Source organism: Aegilops tauschii, chromosome 7, assembly GCF_002575655.3.
Source record: "Aegilops tauschii subsp. strangulata cultivar AL8/78 chromosome 7, Aet v6.0, whole genome shotgun sequence".
Lineage (NCBI taxonomy): Eukaryota > Viridiplantae > Streptophyta > Magnoliopsida > Poales > Poaceae > Aegilops > Aegilops tauschii.
The window spans coordinates 529,577,022-529,603,609 of NC_053041.3; the positions used below are offsets into that span (position 1 = coordinate 529,577,022).

The 26,588-nt window shown below is 48.9% G+C and overlaps 1 protein-coding gene across 1 annotated transcript; it reads right to left on the reverse strand.

The window, feature by feature from the left end:
* Positions 1-24,178: 24,178 nt before the first annotated feature.
* LOC109773560 (flavonoid 3'-monooxygenase CYP75B4) lies at positions 24,179-26,159 on the reverse strand. Its single transcript, XM_020332250.3, has 2 exons — positions 25,113-26,159; positions 24,179-25,003 (listed from the first exon to the last, which is right to left on the reverse strand). The coding sequence occupies exons 1-2, from the start codon at positions 26,046-26,048 to the stop codon at positions 24,359-24,361; spliced, it is 1,581 nt and encodes a 526-aa protein (XP_020187839.1). The 5' UTR covers positions 26,049-26,159; the 3' UTR covers positions 24,179-24,358.
* Positions 26,160-26,588: the final 429 nt, after the last annotated feature.

A 26,588-nucleotide genomic window follows, 5' to 3' on the forward strand; every position in this document is an offset into this window, starting at 1 on the left:
AAGATCTTCGGGTGGGATTGCTTCTTGGATGATGAAGAGAGCATTCTCATTGAATTGATGATCCACAACTTCTCTAGGAGTGAAGTTACTTCGGTCATGCGGATAAAAACCTTCTTCAGTGATTCTCCAAAGGTTAGTGTTCACATGATTTAAATGACGCTCAAAACGATAGACCCAAGAATCAAAATCTACATTCTTCTCAATCTTAGGGGCCGGGCCGGCATGATTCAAATGAGTGGAAGGGAGCGGTCCACCATAGACAGGTGGAGGTTCCACATGGGCAAAGATGTCGGTCCCATTTTTACCACTAGAAGAAGGAGCTTTCTCGCTAGTAGCTTCCCCCTTGTCAGAGGTAGCATCCGTCACCTTGTTAGCGGAATCACCCACTTTCAACGGTGCGGTGGTAAGTTTAAGCCCTTCTAAGAATTTATTAAACATGCTTTCGACCTCGGTCGTCATGGAGGTTTTCAATGTGTCCAACACCACATTGAATTCCTCACGAGAGACCGCGGTTCCCCCATCTCCCGTAGACGAGACCGGATTCACACCGGAGTGCTCCTCCACACCGTCTACGACGTCAACCATACCCTTTGGACGGTAAAGTCCTTAATAAAGAGACAAGGCTCTGATACCAATTGAAAGGATCGATATAGTTGACTAGAGGGGGGTGAATAGGCAACTAACAATTTTTAGCTTTTCTTTACCAAATTAAATTTTTGCATCAAAATAGGTTGTCTAGATATGCAACTAAGTGAGCAACCTATATGATGCAATGACAACAAGCATGCAAGAAAATAAGAGATATAACACGAGTAAACTTGCGAAAGTAAAGGGACGAGATAACCAAGAGTGGAGCCGGTGAAGACGAGGATGTGTTACCGAAGTTCCTTCCTTTTGAGGGGAAGTATGTCTCCGTTGGAGCGGTGTGGAGGCACAATGCTCCCCAAGAAGCCACTAGGGCCACCGTATTCTCCTCACGCCCTCACACAATGCGAGATGCCGCGATTCCACTATTGGTGCCCTTGAAGGCGGCGACCGAACCTTTACAAACAAGGTTGGGGCAATCTCCACAACTTAATTGGAGGCTCCCAACGACACCACAAAGCTTCACCACAATGGACTATGGCTCCGTGGTGACCTCAACCGTCTAGGGTGCTCAAACACCCAAGAGTAACAAGATCCGCTAGGGATAAGTGGGGGGAATCAAATTTCTCTTGGTGGAAGTGTAGATCGGGGCCTTCTCAACCAATCCCGAGAAAATCAACAAGTTTGATTGGCTAGGGAGAGAGATCAGGCGAAAATGGAGCTTGGAGCAACAATGGAGCTTTTTGGGGGAAGAGGTGGGTCAACTTTGGGGAAGAAGACCTCCTTATATAGTGGGGGGAACAATCCAACCGTTACCCCCACACCAGCCCCGCAGAGAGCGGTACTACCGCAGGAGGCAGCGGTACTACCGCTGATCACAGCGGTACTACCGCTCCCCCGGGCGGTACTACCGCTGGGCCTAGAGCGGTACTACCGCGGTGGTCAGGGCGGTACTACCGCATACGAGCGGTACTACGGCCCCCACTTCCGCGGCTAGTACCGTAAAACCCAACACGAAAAAAGACCCCTCGAATCGAGGCGGTGCTAGCACGAGACCGCAGCGGTACTACGGCTGGGAGCTACCAGCGGTACTACCGCTCTAGAGCGGTACTACCGCTCCGGCCCGCGGTACTACCGCTGGGACCAGAGAGGGCACACTGAGAAGGGGAACGAGCCCATCATAGAAGCGGAAAGGCTCGGAGGGGGGCAAAGGATGTGAACGTGATGATTCCGCCCTAGCCTTTCCAAAGCGGACCCCCTCTTGATAGTACGGTGATCCCTATGAAACTAGTCCACCAAACTAATTCGAAAGGATTACACCGTCTTCGCTTCAAGCTCCGAGGGGAGGGAATCGTCTCGTGCCAAAAGGATGAATCTCTGAAAACACTCAATGCACACGATTAGTCTGCAAAAGCATTGTCATCAATCACCAAAACATCTTAGGGATAAATATGTCCTTACAAGTGTGCTACCTCTGCAGAGTGTATAAAGTCTATTGATAGCAACAGTTCGTAGTAGGTCCCACTATCAGGTCTTGGTCGAAATGGAGGACAAACCGAAATAATTAAGTTGGTAAATAAATATGTGATAACAAGAATATGGTAACTTGAACTATGAGATAGTCGTGAGGAGTCACGACGATATTTTGATGATGAGATAAGTGGTTGTGATCGCCGTAAGGATCACGGGCCAAATATTGGTCGTGGTTGTGATCGCCGTAAGGATCACGGTTGGAAACCAAGTGTTGGTCGTGGTTGTGATCGCCGTAAGGATGACGAGTTGTTCTTGAGAAAGACCACTTTGGTGGTGTGTTTGTGATCCAGAGATGATCACAGTTGATAAGAGAGTCCGAGGGACTCGGTGCACAAGTTTGGTTACATTGCTGGAATAATATATCATTATTTGCATTTAAAGAACCATGATAGAACAGAAGATGATTGCATAATGTTAACATGCTATGTCTGCATTGGATATTATTGGTAGTTTATTTTCAGCATAGTTTCTTGATGCCATGCTATGCTTTGATTGACATGTTAAGTTATGCCATGATTGAGATAAAATTCTATGTTTTGCTATTACAATGTTATAATCATGTTTTGATATGCCATGTCATTGCCATGTTAGTAGATGTTATGATTTTGTTCATGCTTAGTTGATTTTTATCATGCCATGTTTAGTAATTGATATGAGATAGGGTGTTGCATGCGCTCGGTTCTTGCTTTGTCTGCAGCTTGTTTGGATGCTATGTATTTGGTTGTCTTGCAAGTACATTCAATGTACTGACCTGGCGTGTCATGCCAGTTTTGTAGGTCGTACCCGTATTGCTCGCTTGATCCGTCGTGCTAGGCCGTAATCTTGCCAGTCCTGTGAGTTGTGGAGCCCAGCCAGAGTTCTTATGCTGCCAAACCAAGACTTCTGCCGCCATTTTTATCAGACTTCCGCTGTCATTTAATAGCCTTAGGGCTATGCCAGATAATTTTATTCATCAATGATGTAATCTCATATACATGTATTTGATCAATATTTTTGTACCTGGAATGCTGTATTATGGACCTGTCGTGCGTCAGGTGTTATCCTGGGCTGACGTGCGAAGGCCCACTGCTCCATGCGGATCGGGGTGCCACAGGGCATGGTATCAGAGCCAGGCAGGCTGGCATAGGTTATCCTAGTATTAGATCACCGCTACCATTATCCGGTAATGGCCCTAAGGGATTTGACCCATCCCTGCATACGGCATGGCCACTGTTAATCAACAGGTGGCGCAGTCGGGACCGACACATCCTCACCCCGCTGTCCCCGCCTAGTTATCCGTGGCGCGAATAGCAACCATATCCTTTCTGGTCGGCCGCACCGCTCACCCTTCGCCATTAAGGGAAAGGGGCCACACCATGCGGGCATGTCCGGCATAGCTGCCTATAAAAGCCCCCTTTCCGCTCACCATATCGCTCGCCCCTCAGTCAGCCATGTCCCTGCAGAGAAGCCTAGCTAGTAGCACTCCAGCCGTGACTGGCACCTTCAAAGCTCCCAAGTTTTACACCCGCACCGGTGCCGTCAACCACACTGGTTTTCCACCCCTTCTTACTGAGATGCTCACCAAAGCCTTTGGCTGTAAGGCTAGCCCCGATTACCTGGTGTTCCAATCGTCACCCGTCCCTCACCTTCATCGCTTCAATGCAAGAGTGCGCATTAGCCTAGCAGCATATGGCCAGTCGTTGGTTTTTCAGGGGAGAGCTATGCCTACCTCTGATTTAGCCATTCAGGTCGCTGCTGTGGAGGCTATGCTTCACCTCCGAACCAGGTACCCGCATATGGCAGCGAGGCGGGATTTCTGCTTTTACCCCATTGTGACAGAAGTAGGAATGCAGCCTTCTCCCGCTATCCAAGGAGATGACCCCGCAATCGCTCGCCTGGTGCAGTATATCACCGCCCAGGGGATGATGATTTCCCAGATGCTTGCCGAGTTTAGAACTCTGGACAATGATGTGGTACGAGTCGTCAAGGAAGCTTACCGTGAGTCTCGTAAATTCGCATCTCAAGTCATTTGCCCAACGCCATCCGAACCAATGCTATCCTCTCAGCCTGTGTTGTGGCCTAGACCCAACATCGTCACCCTCGATAAGGCTCTTTTACAGATCCACCAGCAGCATTTGCTCGGATCAATTTCAGCCACACCCCCAGCAGCCGAACCCCAACCCATAGTAGTGTCGGATGATGAAGATGGAGATTGGCTTAGTCTTCGTCCTCCCGGAGAGCCCCAGCAAGGCAAATCCTCCGCATGACCTCAGTCAAGCAGTAAGATGATCAGTCTGTCGGTTCATCCTCGATATGAGGGTAGAACTATGTATCCCTAGATGAGTTGCTTCGTTTAGCGCGTAGCGCGTTCGTGTTCTGTTGTAGTCCATATGCTGTGTTCTATGTATGTTTTTGTGCTTTTGTTTTTGTGTTGTTTTTGCTTGTCTCTCTGTCAAGCAGAAATGTTTGACAGGGTTGACACTGTGTTGCTAACAAGATTTTAATTAGTAGATCACATACACTAAATTAACCCTGACTCATCTCGAGTCTATAATAAAATGCGCGTTGGTGTAGGTATATCTATACCAGGAGTACATATACCCACTAGCATTAAAACACCGTAGAATGATTTTGCCTGGTGTGTTTTCCGTTGCATGTTTATTGCCTCTGTCTGTTTGCTAGTTTAGATTTTTCTGCATACTGCACGCATACCCGGTTCACCCACGAATACATTCGGGCAGTACTCGGGGAAATGCAAAGTCACATATCCCTATCTATCTGTGCATACGCCGTGTGCCGGATTTCCAACTCTAGAAACCCCGCAGAGGCATTTCCGCTTGGAAATTCCTCGTCTCTAATTCTTTTTCCTGATTTCATTTCTGGAGAAACACTGCCAATTTTATTTCACTCGATCCAGTACATCTACCCCGATATAGGTTTCACCCTTGATTCTACCTCGACACCTACTTTCGTGGAGGAATCCGCGAATTTTTTTTCTCGGTGCCCCCAACTCGTTTGAATTTAACCAAAGGGTTAAAAATTAACCCCGAGGTTTTTCTCCGGAGTTGTTATTCTTTCGTTTGTGCTAAAACCCTAGGAATCTCGAGGACGGGATTTCTTTTTAAGGGGGGAAGAGTTGTAACAGCCCCAAAATTGGGTTATCAATTTTTGTGCTGTTATTCTCTCCTGGCACTCATTTTCAAAATTTTCTCCTGAGTTTGCTGGATGACCCTGAGAAAATTTTGTCATTTCCAACCTTTCAAAATCCTGCTCATGTCTTTTTCAGTGGGCAAGACCTCATTTGCATCAGCTCAATTCCTCTTAAACCCTAATTCCAAATTTTTGGAATTTGGATATGCCCTTGTGATTACAAAGGAGCCACCATTTTCCTTGTTATGTTGATCCTCCCAATTGATCCCAGAGATCATCCTATCTTTCTTAACCTTGGATATGCAAAAATGTTGCTAAGTCCAATGCAATATTTTTGAATTATGATTTATTCCTTTTCTTGCCTTTCTGAGGAATAAAATCCAAAGGCATATCTAGCCATCTCCTAAATTCATGAGAATTGGTGGAGTTTATGCTTATGCCTAATCCAAGCTCTGGCAAGTATATTGGCCATAATTAAATAAGGAAAATTGCCTTTTCCTATTTAATGCCAATATTGCATTTCTGCCAATTTCCAAAGGAACTACTATGTTTATAGCAGAGAAAATTCCCACATAAATTGTGGAGCTTGTCCTTGCCATATAATCACTAGTTCCATCCTAATATCATGATTCCACAGTTCAAAATTTGGCACATGATCCAATGCAAGTTTTTGCCTTCTCTGAAATTTTGCAAAGGAAGTGCTTTATTGCTAAGTCCAATTGAGCTGCAATTTGGTAGGGTGTTTAACATTGTTAAATAACCCATGGATACCAAAGATGAACTCAATCCATTCACCCTAGCTCCCTGTGCTATTTTTCAAAGTTTCTGACCAGAACACAAGTTTGTGAAGGAAGTACCTTCATAGTGTTTCCAAATGGGATGAAACTTTTCCATCCTCTCAAGTATCTCAAATCATTATCGTCCACCCAAATTCAGTTCATTTCATTGAACTATGTGAGCACAGGAGCAATTCTTGTTTTCTGTCCAAATTTTCAGTTTGTGAAGCAAGTGTATTTTTATCTTGCTCCATTATGGCTGATAATTTTTCCAGGCCTTCTCCTGCTCATATAACCTATCTCCACAAGATTGTGGCTCATTTCACTTGACTAATTGCCCAAAGGATTTTTCTAAAGTTTTTGGATAGAAATGATAGCTGTGAAGGAGGTACCATTTTGGTGAGTCCATTTGGTATGAACTTTTTACAGCATCATGATATGTTCAAATCATCAGGCTTTGCCAAGTTATAGCCCAATCCATCACTCCTAGTGAGTGTTTCATCATGATTAAGTTTCTGGGTCAGTTTTGGTGGTTGTACAGCAACTATGGTAAATAGTTGTCCATTTTACCTCAAAACTCCCAGGACCGTAGTCCTTTCTACCCCAAGCCTCCCGGACATCAAGTTTACCATTTACCCTCTCTGGTTTAATCTCTAGGATGTTGCCAAGTTTGCAACAGCAAACTTGTGGAGCTTGTTTCACTCATCTCCATTTGTCTCTGCCCGATCTTTCACCATGGTAACACTCCACGCTGGAAGGACTACGCGGTAGACATGAATTTACATCAGTTAAAACCCCAGAGCGTGCCATGTCAGTGGTGACCACGCGTGTAACCAGCCAAAACGGTGGTCTAGCCACTGTGGTCGTCGGCATTGCTGCCCCGACCGCCTCTGGCCTCGCCATTAATGTCCAGTAGCCCCCCTCGTCGTCGTCTTCCCTCTGGACCGCTGCCCCCTTCATTTTCTTCTCCAGAGAGCCATGCCAACGACCGGAATAGTGCGCTCCTGTGCATCGTCGTCTTCCTCGCCGATGTCTTCTTCCTCCGTTCGTCCGCACGCCTTCCTCGTCTCCGTGACCCTCTGGCGTTCGTCTTGATCCCCCTCGTCGCCTTCCCGTGCCTCCCCGTGAGCCTTGGCCACGCCTGCGCCCTCGCAGGCGCACGGACACGTTGCACGCTACGTGCCACCTCGCCCCCCCTTCCCGAGCTCTCCTGCGGCTATAAGTAGAGCCCTCGAGCTCTTCCGCAGCCACAATGCCTCTCAAAGCCTCCCCACTCGCCTCGGAGCTCCACATCCCCCTCCGAATGGCCGCCGCCGATCCCCCTCGGCCATTCTCTCTCTCCGGTCGTCCCCTGCCCAGTCTGAGCCCATGGATGGACGCGCCACTCCCCGTCGATCCTCCCTGGCTTGCCGCCCCTCCGCTTCCCCCACCAGAACCCCATGCCCACCAGAGCCTGAAGCCCCTCTCCGCCGCGTGCCCTGCTGCTTCTTCTCCCGCGCTCCTCACCGGCAACCGAGCCCACCAGGAGATGCGCCTCGTTCTCCTGAGCTCGTGGGTAGGTCGGCCGTCGCAAGAGGTGGCCGGACGCACCGGCGATCGCCGTCGGGGCGATCCCCTCCCGCTGCCTCGCTCGACCCCGAGCGTGAGGAAGAAGAAGGCCAGGCGGGCCCCGCCCGCGTTGACCCTGCCTCTGGGCCCCACCTGTCGGCGAGACGGGGAGCGCCACGTTGGATAAGTGGACGCACCCCAGGCGCGAAGTCGTTTTCCCCACGCGTATTGCTGGATAATGTGATTTCAATCACCGAAAGCGTATTCTTCCTCTTCTTCGGGTTAGAATGCGCTTTCCTTTCTGGAAAGCGTATTTCTGAGAAAGACGCGATCTGCTTTTCTGATAGGGCCCCGTTTGTAATGATTTTCTTTACAGATTGGTCCCTGATAGTTAAACGGTCATATCTTTTTACCCACAACTCCAAATGAGGTGAATCCAAAGCCCACGTCTTCGTTTCGTCGAGCCCGTTCCGTTGATGTCATTTTCATAATATTTTCACACAGTGAAAATGACCTTTTTTCCCTTGCCCGTAAACAGCCCCCTCCGAGAAGGAACTGTTCCAGCAAATCTTTTCGCGATCATTCGCACTTCTTCCCGGAGTATTTGTCGACCCCCAGGCAAGCCAACCTCTTATCATGAGCCCCGAACTTGAATGTTGACTTTTCTTGCACCTTGTGTGTGTGTAGTTGCAGTTGTTTTTTATCGTTTTCATCGGCAGTTATTTCTTTATGCCTATCTTGCATGCTTGTGTTTCATGATACCTTTGCCATGTTAATTAGAATGTTATTATGAATAATTCCATGCCACTACTCTACTTTATTTACATGTCATCGTTATAAACTGTTATGAGGATTGTAATGCACCGTTGATATACTATTGTCGTTTCCTTTATGTTATAGTTGTGCACTTGAGGAGTTCAATATTTTGTTCGTGCATTTGTATGCGGCATGTTGCACTCATGTTAAATATGTTCATGATGATGGAGAAGGAAATAAAATGACTTAATAATAACAAACCTCCTCCGTCATCGATGGGATCGAGTCATAGTGCCGCCAAACCGAACTTTTTCAGTGCAGCCAAATTTGCCTTATGGGAGGCCTTAATGCGAGCTATTGTCGTGACCTCTCGCCGGTGCCTCCCACTAAGGAAAGTTATGGGTGTGCTTACCCTGATCAGGTAAGCGGACATAACCTTGTGTGCTCGTTTTTGAGATTTTTGGTACCAGTCCTCGAGTGGGAGTGTCCCCGAGTGGGAGTTGACCACGACGGTGGTCGGGGTGTCTTTGGTAGACACGGGGCCACCCAGGACCAGCCCGTTGGGGATTGGGTCGGAGTGGCCGGGAGAGCGTCATGGCAGTAGGTTGGTTTCGTCGGAATGCCGTTGGTCCACCCGAATGGGATGACGAGGCCATGGGTTCCGTGGTGTGGGTACAGTGTGCTACCTCTCCAGAGTGTATAAAGTCTATCGATAGAAACAGTTCGTAGTAGGTCCCACTATCAGGTCTTGGTCGAAATGGAGGACAAACCGAAATAATTAAGTTGGTAAATAAATATGTGATAACAAGAATATGGTAACTTGAACTATGAGATAGTCGTGAGGAGTCACGACGATATTTTGATGATGAGATAAGTGGTTGTGATCGCCGTAAGGATCACGGGCCAAATATTGGTCGTGGTTGTGATCGCCGTAAGGATCACGAGTTGTTCTTGAGAAAGACCACTTTGGTGGTGTGTTTGTGATCCAGAGATGATCACAATTGATAAGAGAGTCCGAGGGACTCGGTGCACAAGTTTGGTTACATTGCTGGAATAATATATCATTATTTGCATTTAAAAAACCATGATAGAACAGAAGATGATTGCATAATGTTAACATGCTATGTCTGCATTGGATATTATTGGTAGTTTATTTTCAGCATAGTTTCTTGATGCCATGCTATGCTTTGATTGACATGTTAAGTTATGCCATGATTGAGATAAAATTCTATGTTTTGCTATTACAATGTTATAATCATGTTCTGATATGCCATGTCATTGCCATGTTAGTAGATGTTATGATTTTGTTCATGCTTAGTTGATTTTTATCATGCCATGTTTAGTAATTGATATGAGATAGGGTGTTGCATGCGCTTGGTTCTGCTTTGTCTGCAGCTTGTTTGGATGCTATGTATTTGGTTGTCTTGCAAGTACATTCAATGTACTGACCTGGCATGTCATGCCAGTTTTGTAGGTCATACCCGTATTGCTCGCTTGATCCGTCGTGCTAGGCCGTAATCTTGCCAGTCCTGTGAGTTGTGGAGCCCAGCCAGAGTTGTTATGCTGCCAAACCAAGACTTCCGCCGCCATTTTTATCAGACTTCTGCTGTCATTTAATAGCCTTAGGGCTATGCCAGATAATTGTATTCATCAATGATGTAATCTCATATACATGTATTTGATGAATATTTTTGTACCTGGAATGCTGTATTATGGACCTGTCGTGCGTCAGGTGTTATCCTGGGCTGACGTGCGAAGGCCCCCTGCTCCATGCGGATCGGGGTGCCACAATAGGGGTACATGACGTGGGGAGCAGGGAAGTCAACGTCGACCTGCGTGCCGCCGTTCCCGCAGCCCCTCATGTGCAGCCTGAGGGTCTGGGGCGGATCGAGCTCCATCTCCCGAGAAAACGGGGTAGGGAGACGAAGACGATGGCGCGGTGGCCGGCGCAGCCTGATGAATAACTCGCGAGGCTGGTCCCCAACGTGGCCCTCCACTGGGAGAGGCATCGCCGGCGGAGGCAAGGCCGGTGCGCCGCCCCGTCCCCCTCTTCCCGGAGCGCCATGGCGACCTCGGCCTCGCCCCTCCCCCTTCCTCTCGTTGCCGGCTCCGCTGCCGCGAGCTCTTGGGGTGGAGGGACGCGCTGTCGAGCAGCGACCCTCGCCGCCACCGTCGAAGGGCCGGCGCCTCCTCTCGCCATGGCAGATAGAAGAAAGAAGCCGAAGTGAATGGAGGCGGATGATGAAAAGATGGTGGATACCATCCCCCTTCCCCTTCTTATAAAGGGGTGGGGTCGGGGCTCGGCCGCCCCACTCGACCAATCCGGCCATCGGGGGCGCAGGGAATCGAGACCGACCCGCTGCCCCAATCAGCGACGGCCCAGTTTCCCGCCTCCACCGCCTGCCACCTGCATGGGGGACACGTGGCGAGCAAGCAGAATCGAGGGGACGGGTGAGGCGACCGTACCCCACCCCGTGATCGTGGGGCGCGGACGCCTTGAAGACCACGACCCGAGTCCACTCAGTAAATGAGTCGCGCCTCTGTGTCTCCCTCTCTTTATGGGGAAGGCGCAGGCCGCCTCTTTACCGCGATGTGACACATGCGTGTGGAGACCGCCCCATGCATGACCCCCACGTCACACACGACCCTCCACGTCGCGCGTTCAACGCGGGTCGTGGGGAAGCGCAGCGGACGGAAAAGTTACTACGGTAAAAAGATCTGCCCCACATGCCCGCGCACCATTTTGGGCCCAGCCCAACAACGCGTCGTGCTTATGTGTGGCCCAGGCCCGGGGGCTCTTGTCGGTGTTCAAAAGTAGGGGCTCTCCTTTTGACCCCTTTACTTCTGCACGGGCAGTTAGAGCCGTCCCCACGACCACACTGAACAGGGCAGAGGAGGGAAGCCAGAGCACAAGGCAACCAGAGCAACGCCAAGACCCAGAGACCAAAAAGAGCAAAAGGGCGAGGTGGCCTCCGCGGCCCTGGCAAGACCCTTGCCGGGGCAACTTGCCCGACGCCAGCAGAGTGTGCCACCCTTGAGCCCACGGGTTCCAACACCACCAACAAACCACATTGGAACCAAGGCTCGGGAAGCACCTCTGTGGTGGCATGCAGATCTTCGTCAAGATCATAAACACACAAGATCAGATGAGGACCAGAAGACGACGACCCTTGGCGGGATCCTAGCCGAGGAAATCCATGAGACCCCCGGCAGCGCCTTGCCGGGGATGACCGCGACGCCACGGCAAGACCCTTGTCGGGCCCCCGGCAAGGCCCTTGCCAAGGGCATCAGCGGGACCACAGCCAGGCCCACGCCTGCAAGACACCACCGCCGTCCCCATGCAGCTGCCAGCTCAACTAGCTGAGCAGGCACCTGCGTGGCGACGAGCGGCCTCCACGACCGATCCAGCAAGCACCTGCGTGGTGGCATGCAGATCTTCGTGAAGGCTCCACCACCGCGCCAGCCCAGCAGCCAGCCAAAGTGGCACCATGACGCCTCGTCAGCTCGGATGCGTGTCGAAGCCAGGCGAGGCGGCGACAGCTGGGACGTGCTTCCTTGCCGTCCCCGATAAAGCAAGAGGGGCACGTCGGCAGCGCATTAAATGCGTTTGTCTGACGGTACCAGAGGATAGACTCATCCACTATACACCTTTCCACCTCCTGTGTGCCACTGTGGCAACCCCTTTTGTCTATAAAAGGAGGCCCGAGGCGACTAGGAGGAGGATTTGGATCTTTTGGGCAAGTTACACCCTGTAGCTAGCTCAAGAACACAAGAACACTCAAATACATCCACCAAAGCAGGACTAGGGTATTACGCATCTCCGCGGCCCGAACCTGGGTAAACGATCGGTGTGCTTCCTGTCAGACCCGCTCTTTGCACAAGCCCGCGCCCGCCAACCGTAGAAGGGATCCCAGTGATTCCATAGGTGTTGATTTCCCCCGACAAGGAGCAAAATTTGTGAGCATGTGTTCGGAAACAAAACACAATACCCTACAAAGAGATTATTCCAAAAAGGTTGTCCAATATCCCGTTCATGAAGAAAGATGAACTCAGGTCGGATTCGTATTCGCGCAGAAAACAGATCCGAAAAGTGACGCACTAATCGGAAGGGTCCCGGAGTTTGGACGGTCGGATTGAGCTGAAATTTTGAGGGGTGGTAGATATAGGAATTCCGCAGCCGATCAATGGTTGGATCTTCCAAAGGACGTCCGAGCTAGATGCTGGACACCATGCTTCAAACTCATCCAGATTCCCGTCCAGATTCGACAGGGCTCTGGTGTATCGGAGATCGGCGTAGATTGCTCCATCGGAACGCAACGAAATTTTACAGTGTTGTTGTAGACTCAATTCCGCACAATTCCACCGAAGGAATTGTCAAAGCAATGCTCGAGGAGGTGGTGGTAGCAGTTACAAGTTCGATGTTTGAAAAAACCAGCACGGTCACCCGAGGGCAATGTTGACGTTGAGCCCCCGAGCTCCATGGATGATTTCTCCATGATCATGATAGAGATCGGAGTTTATGTTGATGAAGGCCCTCGTCCGAACATGACAATTGGAGGCAGGGCATAGTCCTTGGTCAAGCCAAGGTGACCAGTTGAGCCGGCGACGAAGACGTCGACGTCGCAGTTGATCTGCAGGCGAGCCATTGATCTTTTGCCGATCACACAGCGGAACTCTCAATGAAAGCACCATTGTCGGTGTCAAAACCGGTAGATCTTGGGTAGGGGGTCCCAAGCTGTGTGTCATGGATCGATGGGTAACAGCAGACAGGGGACACGATGTTTACCCAGGTTCGGGCCCTCTTAATGGAGGTAATACCCTACTTCCTGCTTGATTGATCTTGATGAATATAGAGATTACAAGATTTGATTTGCCTCGAGATCATATGTTGTGGTATAAATCCTAGGGGTATGATGATTGATGTCATAATGATCTAGCATATCCCTATCGACTAGCGCGGCCGCGGCTTATATAATGTCCTAGAGGCCTAGGATAACAAGAGTCCTAGTCGAATACGTCGGTGGAGAGGAGTCCTTGTCTTGATAACCAAGTCTTATGGAATCTTCCTCGGGTATACATTGGTTATCCGAACTGGCCCATGAGTAAACGGCCATGGGGGTCCTCGGCCCAATCCAACTGATGGGAGACGAGGTGGTGAGTACCCCCTAGTCCAGGACACCGTCACCCGCCTCGTGTCATATTGACCCACTTGCACCGAAACAAAGGGACCTTCAAACCACGTCCATAGTCACGTTCCCATATGTCCTCTATGTAACCATAATATGTGGCATTTCCCCTCTTGATTGCTGCATCAAAGCGGACACCACTGTTTTGGTTGGTGCTCTTCTTATCTTGGGCGATTGTGTAAAATGTATTCCCATTTATCTCGTACCTTTTGAAAGTCATTATATTCGAAGATGGTAACTAGGACAGCAAGTACATGTCATCTTCAATAGTGGCGTCATGCATGGCACGTGTCTGCAACCAACCGACGAAAGTCCCCGTTTGTTCACGTGTAATCCAGTCGTCAGACTGCTCCGGGTGTTTGGAGCGTAGAAAATTCCTGTGTTCCTCCATATACGGAGCCACCAAGGCGGAATTTTGTAGAACTATGTAGTGTTCTTGAGTGAGAGAATGCCCGTCCATACATATTATTTGTTCCGGTCCTAGCGTGCCATTTTCACCCAGTCTGTCCTTATGCCGCGATTCAGGAACACCAATCGGCTTAAGATCAGGAATAAAGTCAATACAAAACACAATGACCTCCTCATTTTCATGGCCCTTGGAGATGCTTCCTTCTGGCCTAGCACGGTTATGAACATATTTCTTTAAGACTCCCATGAACCTCTCAAAGGGGAACATATTGTGTAGAAATATAGGACCCAGAACGTTAATCTTTTCGCATAGGTGAACTAGGACGTGTGTCATGATGTTGAAGAAGGATGGTGGGAACACCAACTCGAAACTGACAAGACATTGCACCAAATCATTCTCTAACATTGGTATGATTTCTGGATCGATTACCTTCTGAGAGATTGCATTGAGGAATGCACATAGATTCACAATGGCTAATCGAACGTTTTCCGGTAGAAGCCCCCACAATGCAACCGGAAGCAGTTGCGTCATAATCACGTGGCAGTCATGAGACTTTAGGTTCTGGAACTTTTTCTCTGCCATATTTATTATTCCCTTTATATTCGACGAGAAGCTAGACGGGACCTTCATACTGAGCAGGCAATCAAAGAAGATTTCCTTCTCTTCTTTGGTAAGAGCATAGCTGGCATGACCCTGATGTATGCCGTCTTTTCCGCGCATATGTTGCTGGTCCTCCCGTGCCTCCGGTGTATCTTTTGTCTTCCCATACACGCCCAAGAAGCCAAGCAGGGTCACGCAAAGATTCTTCGTCACGTGCATCACGTCGATTGTAGAGCGGACCTCTAGGTCTTTCCAATAGGGCAGGTCCTAAAATATAGATTTCTTCTTCCACATGGGTGCGCATCCGTCAGCGTCATTCGGAACAGATTGTCCGCCAGGACCCTTTCCAAAGATTACCTTCAAATCCTTTGACCATATCATGTACATCATCACCTATACGGTGGTGAGGCTTCGTCCGGTGATCTGCCTCACCTTTGAAATGCTTACCTTTCTTTCTTACGGGATGCCTACTCGCAAGAAATCGATGATGTCCCAGGTACACATTCTTCCTACAATTATTCAAATATATACTGTCGGTATCATCCAAACAGTGGGTGCAGGCGCGGTATCCCTTGTTTGTCTGTCCTGAAAGGTTACTGAGAGCAGGCCAATCATTGATGGTCACAAATAGCAACGCATGTAGGTCAAATTCTTCCTGTTTGTGCTCATCCCACGCACGTACACCTTTTCCATTCCCCAACTGTAAGAGTTCTTCAACTAATGGCCTTAGGTACACATCAATGTCGTTGCCGGTTTGCTTAGGGCCTTGGATGAGCACTGGCATCATACATAGAGTCACACGCCAGGTGCTATGGTTGCAGGTCTGCTCCCCAAAAGGATTAATGCCATCTGCGCTAGACCAAACCATACGTTCCTTGCGTCAACTGCAAAGTCCTCCTGGTACTTCCTCTCGATTTTTCTCCACTGCGACTTGTCAGTGGGTACTCTCAACTTCCTGTCTTTCCTACGGTCTTCTCTGTGCCATCTCATCGACTTGGCATGCTCTTTGTTTTGGAACAAATGTTTCAACCGTGGTATTATAGGAGCATACCACATCACCTTGGCAGGAATCTTCTTCCTGGGGCGCTCGCCCTCGACACCACCAGGGTCATCACGGCTGATCTTATAGCGCAATGCACCGCATACCGGGCACGCGTTCAAATCCTCGTACTTACCGTGGTAGAGGATGCAGTCATTAGGGCATGCATGTATCTTCTGCACCTCTAATCCTAGAGGGTAGACAACCTTCTTTGCTTCGTACGTACTCTCGGGCAATTCGTTGTCATTTGGAAGCATCTTCTTTAACATTATCAGCAACTTTCCAAATCCCTTGTCAGATACACCATTCTCTGCCTTCCATTGCAGCAATTCCAATGTGGTGCCCGGCTTTTTCTTGTCAGCTTCGCAATTCGGGTACAACAATTTCTTGTGATCCTCTAACATGCACTGCAACTTCTTCTTCTCCTTTTCACTTGTGCAGTTTCTCTTTGCATCGGCAATGGCCCGACCTAGATCATCAGCGGGCTCATCTAATGCCTCTTCTTCAACTTCTTCCCACATTGCCTGCTCAGCTTCTTCCCCCATTGTTGTACCATCGTATTCAAGGAACCCATGGCCAGGATAGCTGTCGCCGTCCTCTTCTTCTTCATTGTCTTCCATCATAACCCCTCTTTCTCCGTGCTTGGTCCAAACATTATAGTGAGGCATGAAACCGGACTCAAACAGGCGGACGTGAATGGTTCTTGACTTAGAGTAATTCTGATCATTCTTACAGCCAGCACATGGATAAGGCATAAAACCATCTGCCCGCTTGTTTGCCTCTGCCGCAAGTAGAAAAGTTTGCATGCCATTAACGAACTGGGGAGAGCATCGGTCATCGTACATCCATTGCCGGCTCATCTTCATTACACAACACCGAATAGACCAAATTAATACAAGTTCATACATAAAGTTCATACAACACTTAAATGCAACATACAAATAACTCTCTAGCTAAAGCATTTAAATGCAACAACAAATGCGATCAAGATCGCAACTAAGGTAACAATTGATCCAACAGCATAATGATACCATGCCTCACTATCAATGGCATATTTTCTAATCTTTATAATCCTCAAGTGCATTTTCTCCATCTTGATCTTGTGATCATCGACGACATCAGCAACATGCAACTCCAATTCCATCTTCTACCCCTCAATTCTTTTCATTTTTTCTTTCAAATACTCGTTTCTCTTTCAACTAAATTTAACCTCTCGACAACAGGGTCGGTTGGAATTTTTGGCTTACATACCTCCTAAATAAAAATAACTATGTCAACTTGATGGGCATAGTTTGTCATAAACACGAAATGCAACAAATAGTTATAAAAGAGAATATACAACATCCGAATCATAACCCGGACGAGGGCCGACGGGGATGGATATGAAAACCATGGCACTATGTATAACAAACAACGTACGGGTATGATAATTATACGAGTAACTATATATCTATATCACACAAACATGATTTTTTAATATAAAAAAGATAAGAACAACAGGCTCACCACAAGTAAACCACACCTACATATGCAAACTAAGAGCTATTTTGACCTCAAATTGCATATAAATCAAATACTACCACATATAATTCCTCCCAAAATAAAACCCACAAATCACTATACTTATCGAGCATTGCAAGAGCTAATCTAGCAATGAGAGATGAAAGGACAAAGTTGCTAACCTTTGTGATCACTTGGATGCTTCAAATCTTCATAAATTTTGGCAAAAATGGAGTGTGAGCTCGAGAGGAAGAGGAAGAAAACAGAGGAGAGGGAAAAGGGAAAAAACAGAGCGCTCGGGCTCGACGAAGGGGTTTATATAGGATGACCTTTAGTACCGGTTGGTTATACGAACCGGGACTAAAGGTGCATCTCTAGTCCCGGTTCATATAACCAATCGGTACTAAAGGTGTTGGTGGGGCCCCGGCCTGACACAAGCCTGCCATTACGTCTTTAGTACCGGTTCATGGCACGAACCGGTACTAATGATCGCCGCCCGCATAGCCGTTGGAACCGGCACTAATGAGCACATTAGTGTTGGTTCAGTTATAAACCGGGACTAATGTGCTTCACATTAGACCCTTCTTCTACTAGTGAAATAGACGTCCATATTTACAAGGCCGCTACGTTGAAAGCACAACTTTTTTTCTCGATATCCCTCTTGTTTATGCGTCGCTCGAGGGAAGTAAATCCGTTGAATGAATAATTAACGGAAGAGAATTCGATAGCCCTTGAAATTAGGAGCGAGCATCGATGCATGCGAGGCATGCACGTCGCAACGGACACCTTTCTTTAACTATTACAGTTAATTACAGGAGCGAAACAGCCATGCGATGCATAGCATGAGAAATTTATGGGAATTACTGTAGATGCCTTGGTCTTAGCGCTTTGGCTCTTGGGCCCTGTAAACCTGGATGGAGGTAGTATGCCAACTGTTGTGGTTTTGTCACGGCAGATGTCCTCGCGAGAGAACTAAATCGTGAGGCCATCGCAACTAGGTAGTGCCCTAGTGCTTCGACAAGTCACCCCCCTAGCGCTCCACACTGCACGTTATGAACTGATCTGTTTCCTCGTCATTTAGCATCACGCACAACACCCTCTAACCTTGCGGACGCGCACCGATATTCGGATTTTTGGCGAGATCTTGATGTTGACTGCCTCTAAACCTTTTTCAATCTCAACTGATGAACTCGTAGTCGACGTAGATCCTTCCACGCCAGCTCGTCTTCATCCGGCCAATTGCAAGATTCTCGATCCCTGGAGAGCTCCCTCCAAGAACACAACACCACCGTGCGCGAACCCCACGGTGGGCGCCAATTGTCGTGGTTTTGTCACGGCAGATGTCCTCGCGAGAGAACTAAATCGTGAGGCCATCGCAACTAGGTAGTGACTTGAACGGAGTTGATCGGAAGCGAGGGACGCAAATTTACCTAGGTTCGGCCCCTCACGGTGGTGGTAAAAACCTACTCCTGCTTGATTGATATTGAAGATGATCTCGATTACAAGGATGGCTTTCGCCACCTAGCTTTCGGGAGTTTCTAACTTGTCTGTCTCCCAAACTTGTCCTTTGGACGACCGAGGAACCCACTTTATATAATAGTCGGGTCCCTGGGGTTTACAATAGGTTTCCGAGTTCTACTCACAGTCGGAGTCCTACTCTAAGTCTTGTAAACCTTCCATGTCTTCCAAGGTAGATGGACCCCTTCTAGTGCTAGGACTCAGATCCATTTTCAGGTCCACCGGTCGGGTCTTCATATTCCTGGCCGGGTTACTTCCAGTCTCCCAACCCATGGTGAGCCGGCCAAAATTATTTCATGGATAACCCAGTCGTGGGCCTTCTGGTCTAGCCGGGTCATGTCTTGGGCCGCCGGGTCTAGCCGTGGGTAATTCCCCCGACACAATCCTTTTTGGATTTGGCGGCGACAACGTTCTTGTGATCTCCCCTTCTTGGAGGTGATGTTGTGGGAAGTTGGTGTTGCGGGTTTGTTTAGTTGTCAGCGACGAATATTTGGTGGTGGCTTGGGGCTTTGCTTCTGCGGTGCACCCCTCCCGCGCCACCACTCATTCCGAAGTGACACTACTGTCCCTTACGTCATCCCAAGTGGCCTCTCCGGGCGACGGTGGTGTTGATCCTATGGAGAGCTCATCTTGGGTGGGTAGTTCTGCTGGGTTTCTTCCTCGACGACTATCGATTGCTTCCACTCGACCTCAGGGTGAGTGACTGTACCGATCGATGGTGCGACGCCCTTTGATCCAGGGCGAGAGGGCAAGTGAGCCCTTTTCAGCGATAGGGGCGGAAGCCAATTCAACTCAGTTCAACCATATTGTGGTAGACGAGTGTGATGTCCCCCCATCACTGTGCTCGCTATGTGTTCATCATCTGCCTTGGTGTTTTCGCTTGGTGGCTGAGGACCTCGACGATCAAGCGATACTTCTTGTGGATTTTTAGTTTGCTTGGTTTGTTTTATGTATTGTAAGTTCTTCATTCAGTGCATTGTACCCTTTACCGTGTTCTTTCGCTTTTCATGTTTATCAGGGCATCATCAATTTAACGCCGAGCCTAGGTCTTCTTTCAGAAAAAATGATGGATTTTTTTCTATGATTCCAAGTTCAACCGGATATATGCATATTATAAACAAAATACATATCATATAGTTTTGTTTATACCTAACAGTTTGTAATCAAATATATAATATACTACATATATGGCTCAAAAATTGTTGAGGGAATAGCCAAAATTATACCATAATTCCATCTGAGTCCTGCGCGGTAATCAATATGAATTGACAAAAAAAATCAAAGGAAGTCAACACAAGTCAAAAAGGCCAACAACAGTCCCAGCAACCCATCGTGGGTCCGAGCAAGCCATTTCGGTTAACCAAAGTCCAAACAAATTTTCACGATCAACAAGTCAAAATGCGAAGAGCACCCAAAAAACAAGTAAAAGTTGGAGGTGAATGAGCAAAGAATCTCAAGCCAAGCAAGAAAGCCTTCATATGGTGCAGGAGATATCTTTCATGTTCACAACTCTCGTCCTAGCCCAATTGGAAGCCCATAGACTCATGGACCCAAGATTACCTAGATTTACTCTCGCATCTCCTTTTTTTCAAGGATAGCCTTGGACCCTTGATCATTTGTCAAGGGCCTGTAGGCTATACGACCTCCCTCATAAAGACTTGCACCATGTGGAGGCCTTATGCCTCAGGGGTGTCGTGTTGGGGAACGCAGTAATTTGAAAAAAAATCATACGCACACGCAAGATCATGGTGATGCATAGCAAGGAGAGGGGAGAGTGTTGTCTACGTACCCTCGTAGACCGAAAGCGGAAGCATTATGACAACGCGGTTGATGTAGTCGTACGTCTTCACGATCCGACCGATCCTAGTACCAAAAGTACGGCACCTCCGCGATCTGCACACGTTCAGCTCGGTGACGTCCCACGAACTCTCGATCCAGCTGAGTGTCGACGGAGAGCTTCATCAACACGACGGTGTGGTGACGGTGATGATGAAGTTACCGGCGCAAGGCTTCACCTAAGCACTACGACGATATGACCGAGGTGTGTAACTGTGGAGGGGGGCACCGCACACGGCTAAGAGATTGTCTGTTGTGCCTTCGGGGTGTCCCCTGCTCACGTATATAAAGGAGGGAGGAGGAGGAGGCCGGCCCTAGAGGGGGCGCGCCAAGTGTGGGGAGTCCTACTAGGACTCCCAAGTCCTAGTAGGATTCCCCTTTTCCTTCCCGGAGTAGGAGAGAAGAAAGAGGGAAAGAGAGAGGGAGTAGGAAAGGGCAAGGGGGGCGCCGCCCCCTTTCCCCTAGTCCAATTCGGACCCATGGTGGGGCGCGCGCCTCCTTCCTTTGGCCTGCCTCCTCTATTCCTGTATGGCCCAATAAGGCCCAATACTTCTCCCGGCGAATTCCCGTAACTCTCCGGTACTCCGAAAAATACCCGAATCACTCAGAACCTTTCCGATGTCCGAATATAGCCTTCCAATATATCGATCTTTACCTCTCGACCATTCGAGACTCCTCGCCATGTCCCCGGTCTCATCCGGGACTCCGAACAAACTTCGGTCATCAAATCACATAACTCATAATACAAATCATCATCGAAAGTTAAGCGTGCGGACCCTACGGGTTCGAGAACTATGTAGACATGACCGAGACACATCTCCGGTCAATAACCAATAGCGGAACCTGGATGCTCATATTGGCTCCTACATATTCTACGAAGATCTTTATCGGTCAAACCGCATAACAACACACGTTGTTCCCTTTGTCATCGGTATGTTACTTGCCCGAGATTCGATCATCGGTATCCTCATACCTAGTTCAATCTCGTTACCGGCAAGTCTCTTTACTCGTTCCGTAATGCATCATCCCGCAACTAACTCATTAGTCACAATGCTTGCAAGGCTTATAGTGATGTGCATTACCGAGAGGGCCCAGAGATACCTCTCCGATACACGGAGTGACAAATCCTAATCTCGATCTATGCCAACTCAACAAATGCCATCGGAGACACCTGTAGAGCATCTTTATAATCACCCAGTTACATTGTGATGTTTGATAGCACACAAGGTGTTCCTCCAGTATTCGGGAGTTGCATAATCTCATAGTCTGAGGAACATGTATAAGTCATGAAGAAAGCAGTAGCAATGAAACTGTTACGATCATAATGCTAAGCTAACGAATGGGTCTTGTCCATCACATCATTCTCCTAATGATCTGATCCCGTTCATCAAATGACAACACATGTCTATGGTTAGGAAACATAACCATCTTTGATAAACGGGCTAGTCAAGTAGAGGCATACTAGGGACACTTTGTTTTATCTATGTATTCACACATCTACTAAGTTTCCGGTTAATACAATTCTAACATGAATAATAAACATTTATCATGAAATAAGGAAATAAATAATAACTTTATTATTGCCTTTAGGGCATATTTTCTTCATGTCGACCAAAGCATTGGTCGTGGTGAGGTTTTGGGAAAGACCAATGGCGGAGCTATGTTATGATCGTTCATCTCCTCTGTCGGTGGCTTTAGTCCGACACCTCTGTCCATGTTGGTGTTGACCATGAGGACTTCCTCCTTCGGATAATCTCACAATCTGGCCAAGCGAGCAAGTGACTGAGCCTGCCCATCTAGAAGTGCTAGAGTGAGATATTGTTTTGGAAGGTTTCAGATCTATTTTTTCTTTTCTTTTTATGCTTGTTTATTTACTGTTTATTTCCTTTTTTAGATTCAACAAAAAAAATTCAAAACATCGTTTGCGTTTTTTCAATTTTTCAAAAAAGTGTTCGCCTATTTCAAAAAGTACTCATTTTAGAAATGGATCACTTTTTGAAAAAAATCAGGATTTAAAATCAACATAAAAACCGACTGAAAACCCCGAAAAAGGAACAACATGCTACAACATGGAAAGCAAATGGGACGTCCTAGTCAAGCAAACCTGTGCTTTTATTGGCATTATGACGTGAAGCGCACATATGGGAGCAACTATTCTGGGAGTAACCCGCTGGAACCAGAACAAAGTAGTCGAGCACGAGCCACCCGTGGCCTTGGAATTTGTTCCGGCCAAATGTCGCACGACCAACCTGCGATCTCAGACACGTCCTCTTCATTCCCATTGATGCCATCCATTCAGCGACCATCAATATTACCTCGTCTTCTTCAGCGTCCATGATTTTACTGTCAGACTAGTAGCTCGAATTCGATGGTGAATCATCAAAGACGTTAGCTCTAACCTCGGGTCCATCTACACATAATGTGAATCCTATATCATTAGTATGAATCTATGAGATGCTAAGCGAAATCAACAAGAAAATATTGGGGAAATTTGCCTCTTGACAAGTCATTGAACACTTTGAGGTCGCACGGTGGAAGGGCAGGCGGACGACAAGAAAAAGGTGGCGGGGCTACGAAAAAGTGTGGGAGGTCCATGAATGGCTCGGGCCAGCGGAGGTGACATGGGCCAAATCACGATGGTCCAGGCTTTGGAGGTGGCCACCAATGAAGGCGGCATGAGGATGTGGACGGCAACGCAAGGGAGCATGTGCCCTAAAATGTCCATGGTGCCAACATTTGTATAGATAGAGAGCGCGCTACATTGCCTCACCAAACCTCCAAATGTGGAGGCTCGAGGTCTCGGTTTGTAGCGCCCTCCAAAAATTATGGCGGTCGAGAGCGAGCTGGCGACTCTGCTAGAGTGACATTCTCAAACAAAATCACTATAATGGTGGTTATTATGGCGATCGAAATGATATGGTTGACTTTGCTAGAGTTGCTCTTACGCTTGTGAGCATGGTCACCAAAAAAGTGTCCTTCTAGCAACAGGCACCGTAACAAGGAACGGTGGCATTTGGGAAAATGTTAGGCCGTGTACAATGATTTTATCTTACGAGTGCCAAATAGGATAAATGCGGAGGTGGAGGAAAGAGAAATAAGAAGAAAAAAAGGCTTGCCTTCTCTTAATTAAGAGATAATATCTTAGAATGTCTCACCACATATTTAGGAATAACTGGTTACTGGTTGAATATAAGACTATGAAAAAAACAACTGTACATATGTTTTTATTGCCATCTCTTATTTATCAAAACTGCTCAAGATAAGATTGTTTTATAAACAACGGTATATGCCCTTATAATGCCATATTGTAGTCATGGCCTAGGTTATTTCTATATTTTTTTTGCGGGAAATGGCCTTCCTTATTTCAACATACAAGGAGAGAAAACAAAGACTATTTGGTTGTAGAGAACATAGTAGCATAACAATATACATGGTGTATAACTTTTTAGGACCCTGATAAATACCAAACGAGTGGCACGAGCACATGACAGCTCCAAACGTTTTTTATGACAAGTTTAGTGACGCAAGGATGACAACTTTAATTGTCAAGCATGGCAACTTTTGTGCTTCAGTTTATTTTTGACAGAAACTCGCTATGTGTCACTGGAATTTGCCATCCTTGCGTGACTGGAATTGTCATGGAAAATGTCAGGGCAGGAGTGCTACGCATCTGACGTGTGGCACTTATCATTTTTTTAACCTTTTGCATTGCCTTATTCTCTTTTGCGTGAAACGATCTCTAATTTGTGACAGCAAAGCAATATTTCCTTGATACATAATATGTTATTTTCCATGTTATCTGAAAACAGTACACAAGTAACAGGTGGAACTATTTTAGTTGAATACGGTGAGGAACACCCCATCGACAACAATACATAGCACAACTGGACTTTCTCCTCCATTAGATCATCACGACAAATCAGTGGCGCGCTTCCCTCTGTTTTTATGCAATTTCGTATGCCGACGGGAGCAGCCTGGGCACCGGGTGGACCATCAGCGGCACGGCCCGCTGCAGCAGCAGAGAGAAGGCCTCCTCCATGTTGAGCTTGTCGGGCGTCTGGCCCGTCGGCAGCTCCCAGTCGAACGAGTGCACCAGCGTGGCCGCCGTCACGGTGACCACCCGCAGGCCCCAGCTGAGGCCCGCGCAGATCCTCCGGCCGGCCCCGAACGGGATCAGCCCGAAGTCGCCTCCCTTGACGTCGACGTCGGCGTGGGTCCCTCCCGGGAGGAACCGGGCGGGCCGGAACTCCAGCGGGTCGGGCCACAGGGCCGGGTCGCGGGCGATGCCCCACACGTTGACCAGCAGCTCCGTGCCCTTGGGGATGCGGTAGCCGGCGACCTCGCACTCCTCGGAGGCCATCCGCGGCAGCGAGAGCGGCGTCGACGGGTGCAGCCGGAACGTCTCCTTGATGACCGCGTTCAGGAACGTGAGGCGCGGCAGGTCGGACTCCGCGACGAGCCTGCCCCGGCCCACGACGGCGTCCATCTCCTCCTGCGCCCGCTTCAGCATGTCCGGGTGGCGGATCAGCTCCGCCACCGCCCACTCCACTATCGTCGACGTCGTCTCCGTGCCCGCCACGAACAAGTTCTGCATGCATGCAAGCAGAGTTAGTCAGGCACATTCGACGACTGAGGTTGTGGATTTGCCATGCCGGTCAGCGGTCACAGCCACGGCCGGCAACGAAGTAGATTGTTACCAGTATGAGCGCCTTGACGTCCGTGTCTGTGATCCTGTCCTCCTCGCCGCCGGTGAGGGACTTGTCTTCCTGCACCATTGCGAGCAGCAAGCCGAGCAGGTCCTTACCTTCCTTCTCCTCGCCGGCCGTGCCAGCTCCGGCCCTTCTCTCGGCGATGATCCCGTTCATCATGTCGTCGAACCGGCGGTGCAGTTTCTTCAGCCTGGCAACGACCCCCTGCGGGTCGAGCCACCGGAGCGCCGGCACGAAGTCCCCGACGTTGAGCACGCCGCCCACCTCCATCACCTCCAGCACGATCTCCTTGAACTCCTTGGCGCCAAGCTCGGTGCCGGCCGCGGCGAACACCCGGAGCCCCACCGCCGCCCGCGAGAGCGCGTTGGTCGTGCACACGTTCGCCGCCTTGCCGACCGCCACCAACCCGCCGCCGGAAGCAGCGTCAGCGAGGGACCTCACCATGAACGCGGCCTCCCGCTCGCGGAACCCGCGGAGGTCGTCGAGCGCGCGGGCCGAGAAGAGGTTCACGGCGCACACCTTCCTCATCGCGCGCCACCGGGGGCCGTAGGGCGCGAACACCACGTCCTGGTAGTTGTACGCCATGTGCTCGCCGCCGGAGTTGGGCGGCCGGCTGCTGAACTTGGCGTCGTGGGTGCGGAGGAACTGCTCGGCCACGGCGGCCGACCCGGCCACCACCACGACGGAGCTGCCGAACCGGAGCCGGAGCACGGGCCCGTACACCTTGGACATCTCGTGCATGGTCTGGTGCGTCTTGCCGCCGAGCTGCGGGAGGTTCCCCAGCACCGGCCAGCCCCTCGGCCCGGGCGGCAGCGGCGCGCGCCCCTTGTCAGCACGGAAGAAGAGGACATAGCATATGGTCACGGCAACGGCCAAGGTGGAGAGGAGCAACGGGAGAGGGATATCCATGGCGACGAGGTGCATTGTTGCGTTCGATATGCAAGCACTGCAGGTGCTCAAGTGTTCATGTATGCATGCATGGGGTTCAAGATGAAGGCGCACGGTAGGTGGACGTGGACATGACCGGCAAGACTGTACAGGTGGCACGTCTCATCCGGCAAAGCTCAACCACAGCTTTTACTTACCAACCACTATAATATGGTCTCTTGCAGCTTTCGCTTACCTACCGGTATGCCTACCACCATTTGCGTTTCGGATGGTTTAGTGTCGCCTACTACAGGACTAATTGTAGTACTACTGTCGCTGGAGCGATTATAGGACGAGTATGGAAACTGTGCAGGTGAATGTGCACAGTTATAGAATTTCATTCGCAGATATAAAGGTTACTAAACATGTTCAATCACTTGAGCATATCAAATATACATTTGCCTCGGAAACTAAAATAAAATATAAGTACATCAACCATGCATCGACGCGGTATGAATGAACTGCGCGGTAAAATATAGCATCTACTCCCTCCGTTCCTAAATATTTGTCTTTCTAGAGATTTCAACAAGTGACTAC

Excerpts from the sequence above, each read along its gene's own strand:
- LOC109773560 (XM_020332250.3), bottom strand. The coding sequence starts at position 26,048 with ATGCACCTCGTCGCCATGGATATCCCTCTCCCGTTGCTCCTCTCCACC. Across the intron at positions 25,004-25,112 it reads ACGTCAAGGCGCTCATACTG|AACTTGTTCGTGGCGGGCAC; the intron begins GTAACAATCTAC and ends GCATGCATGCAG.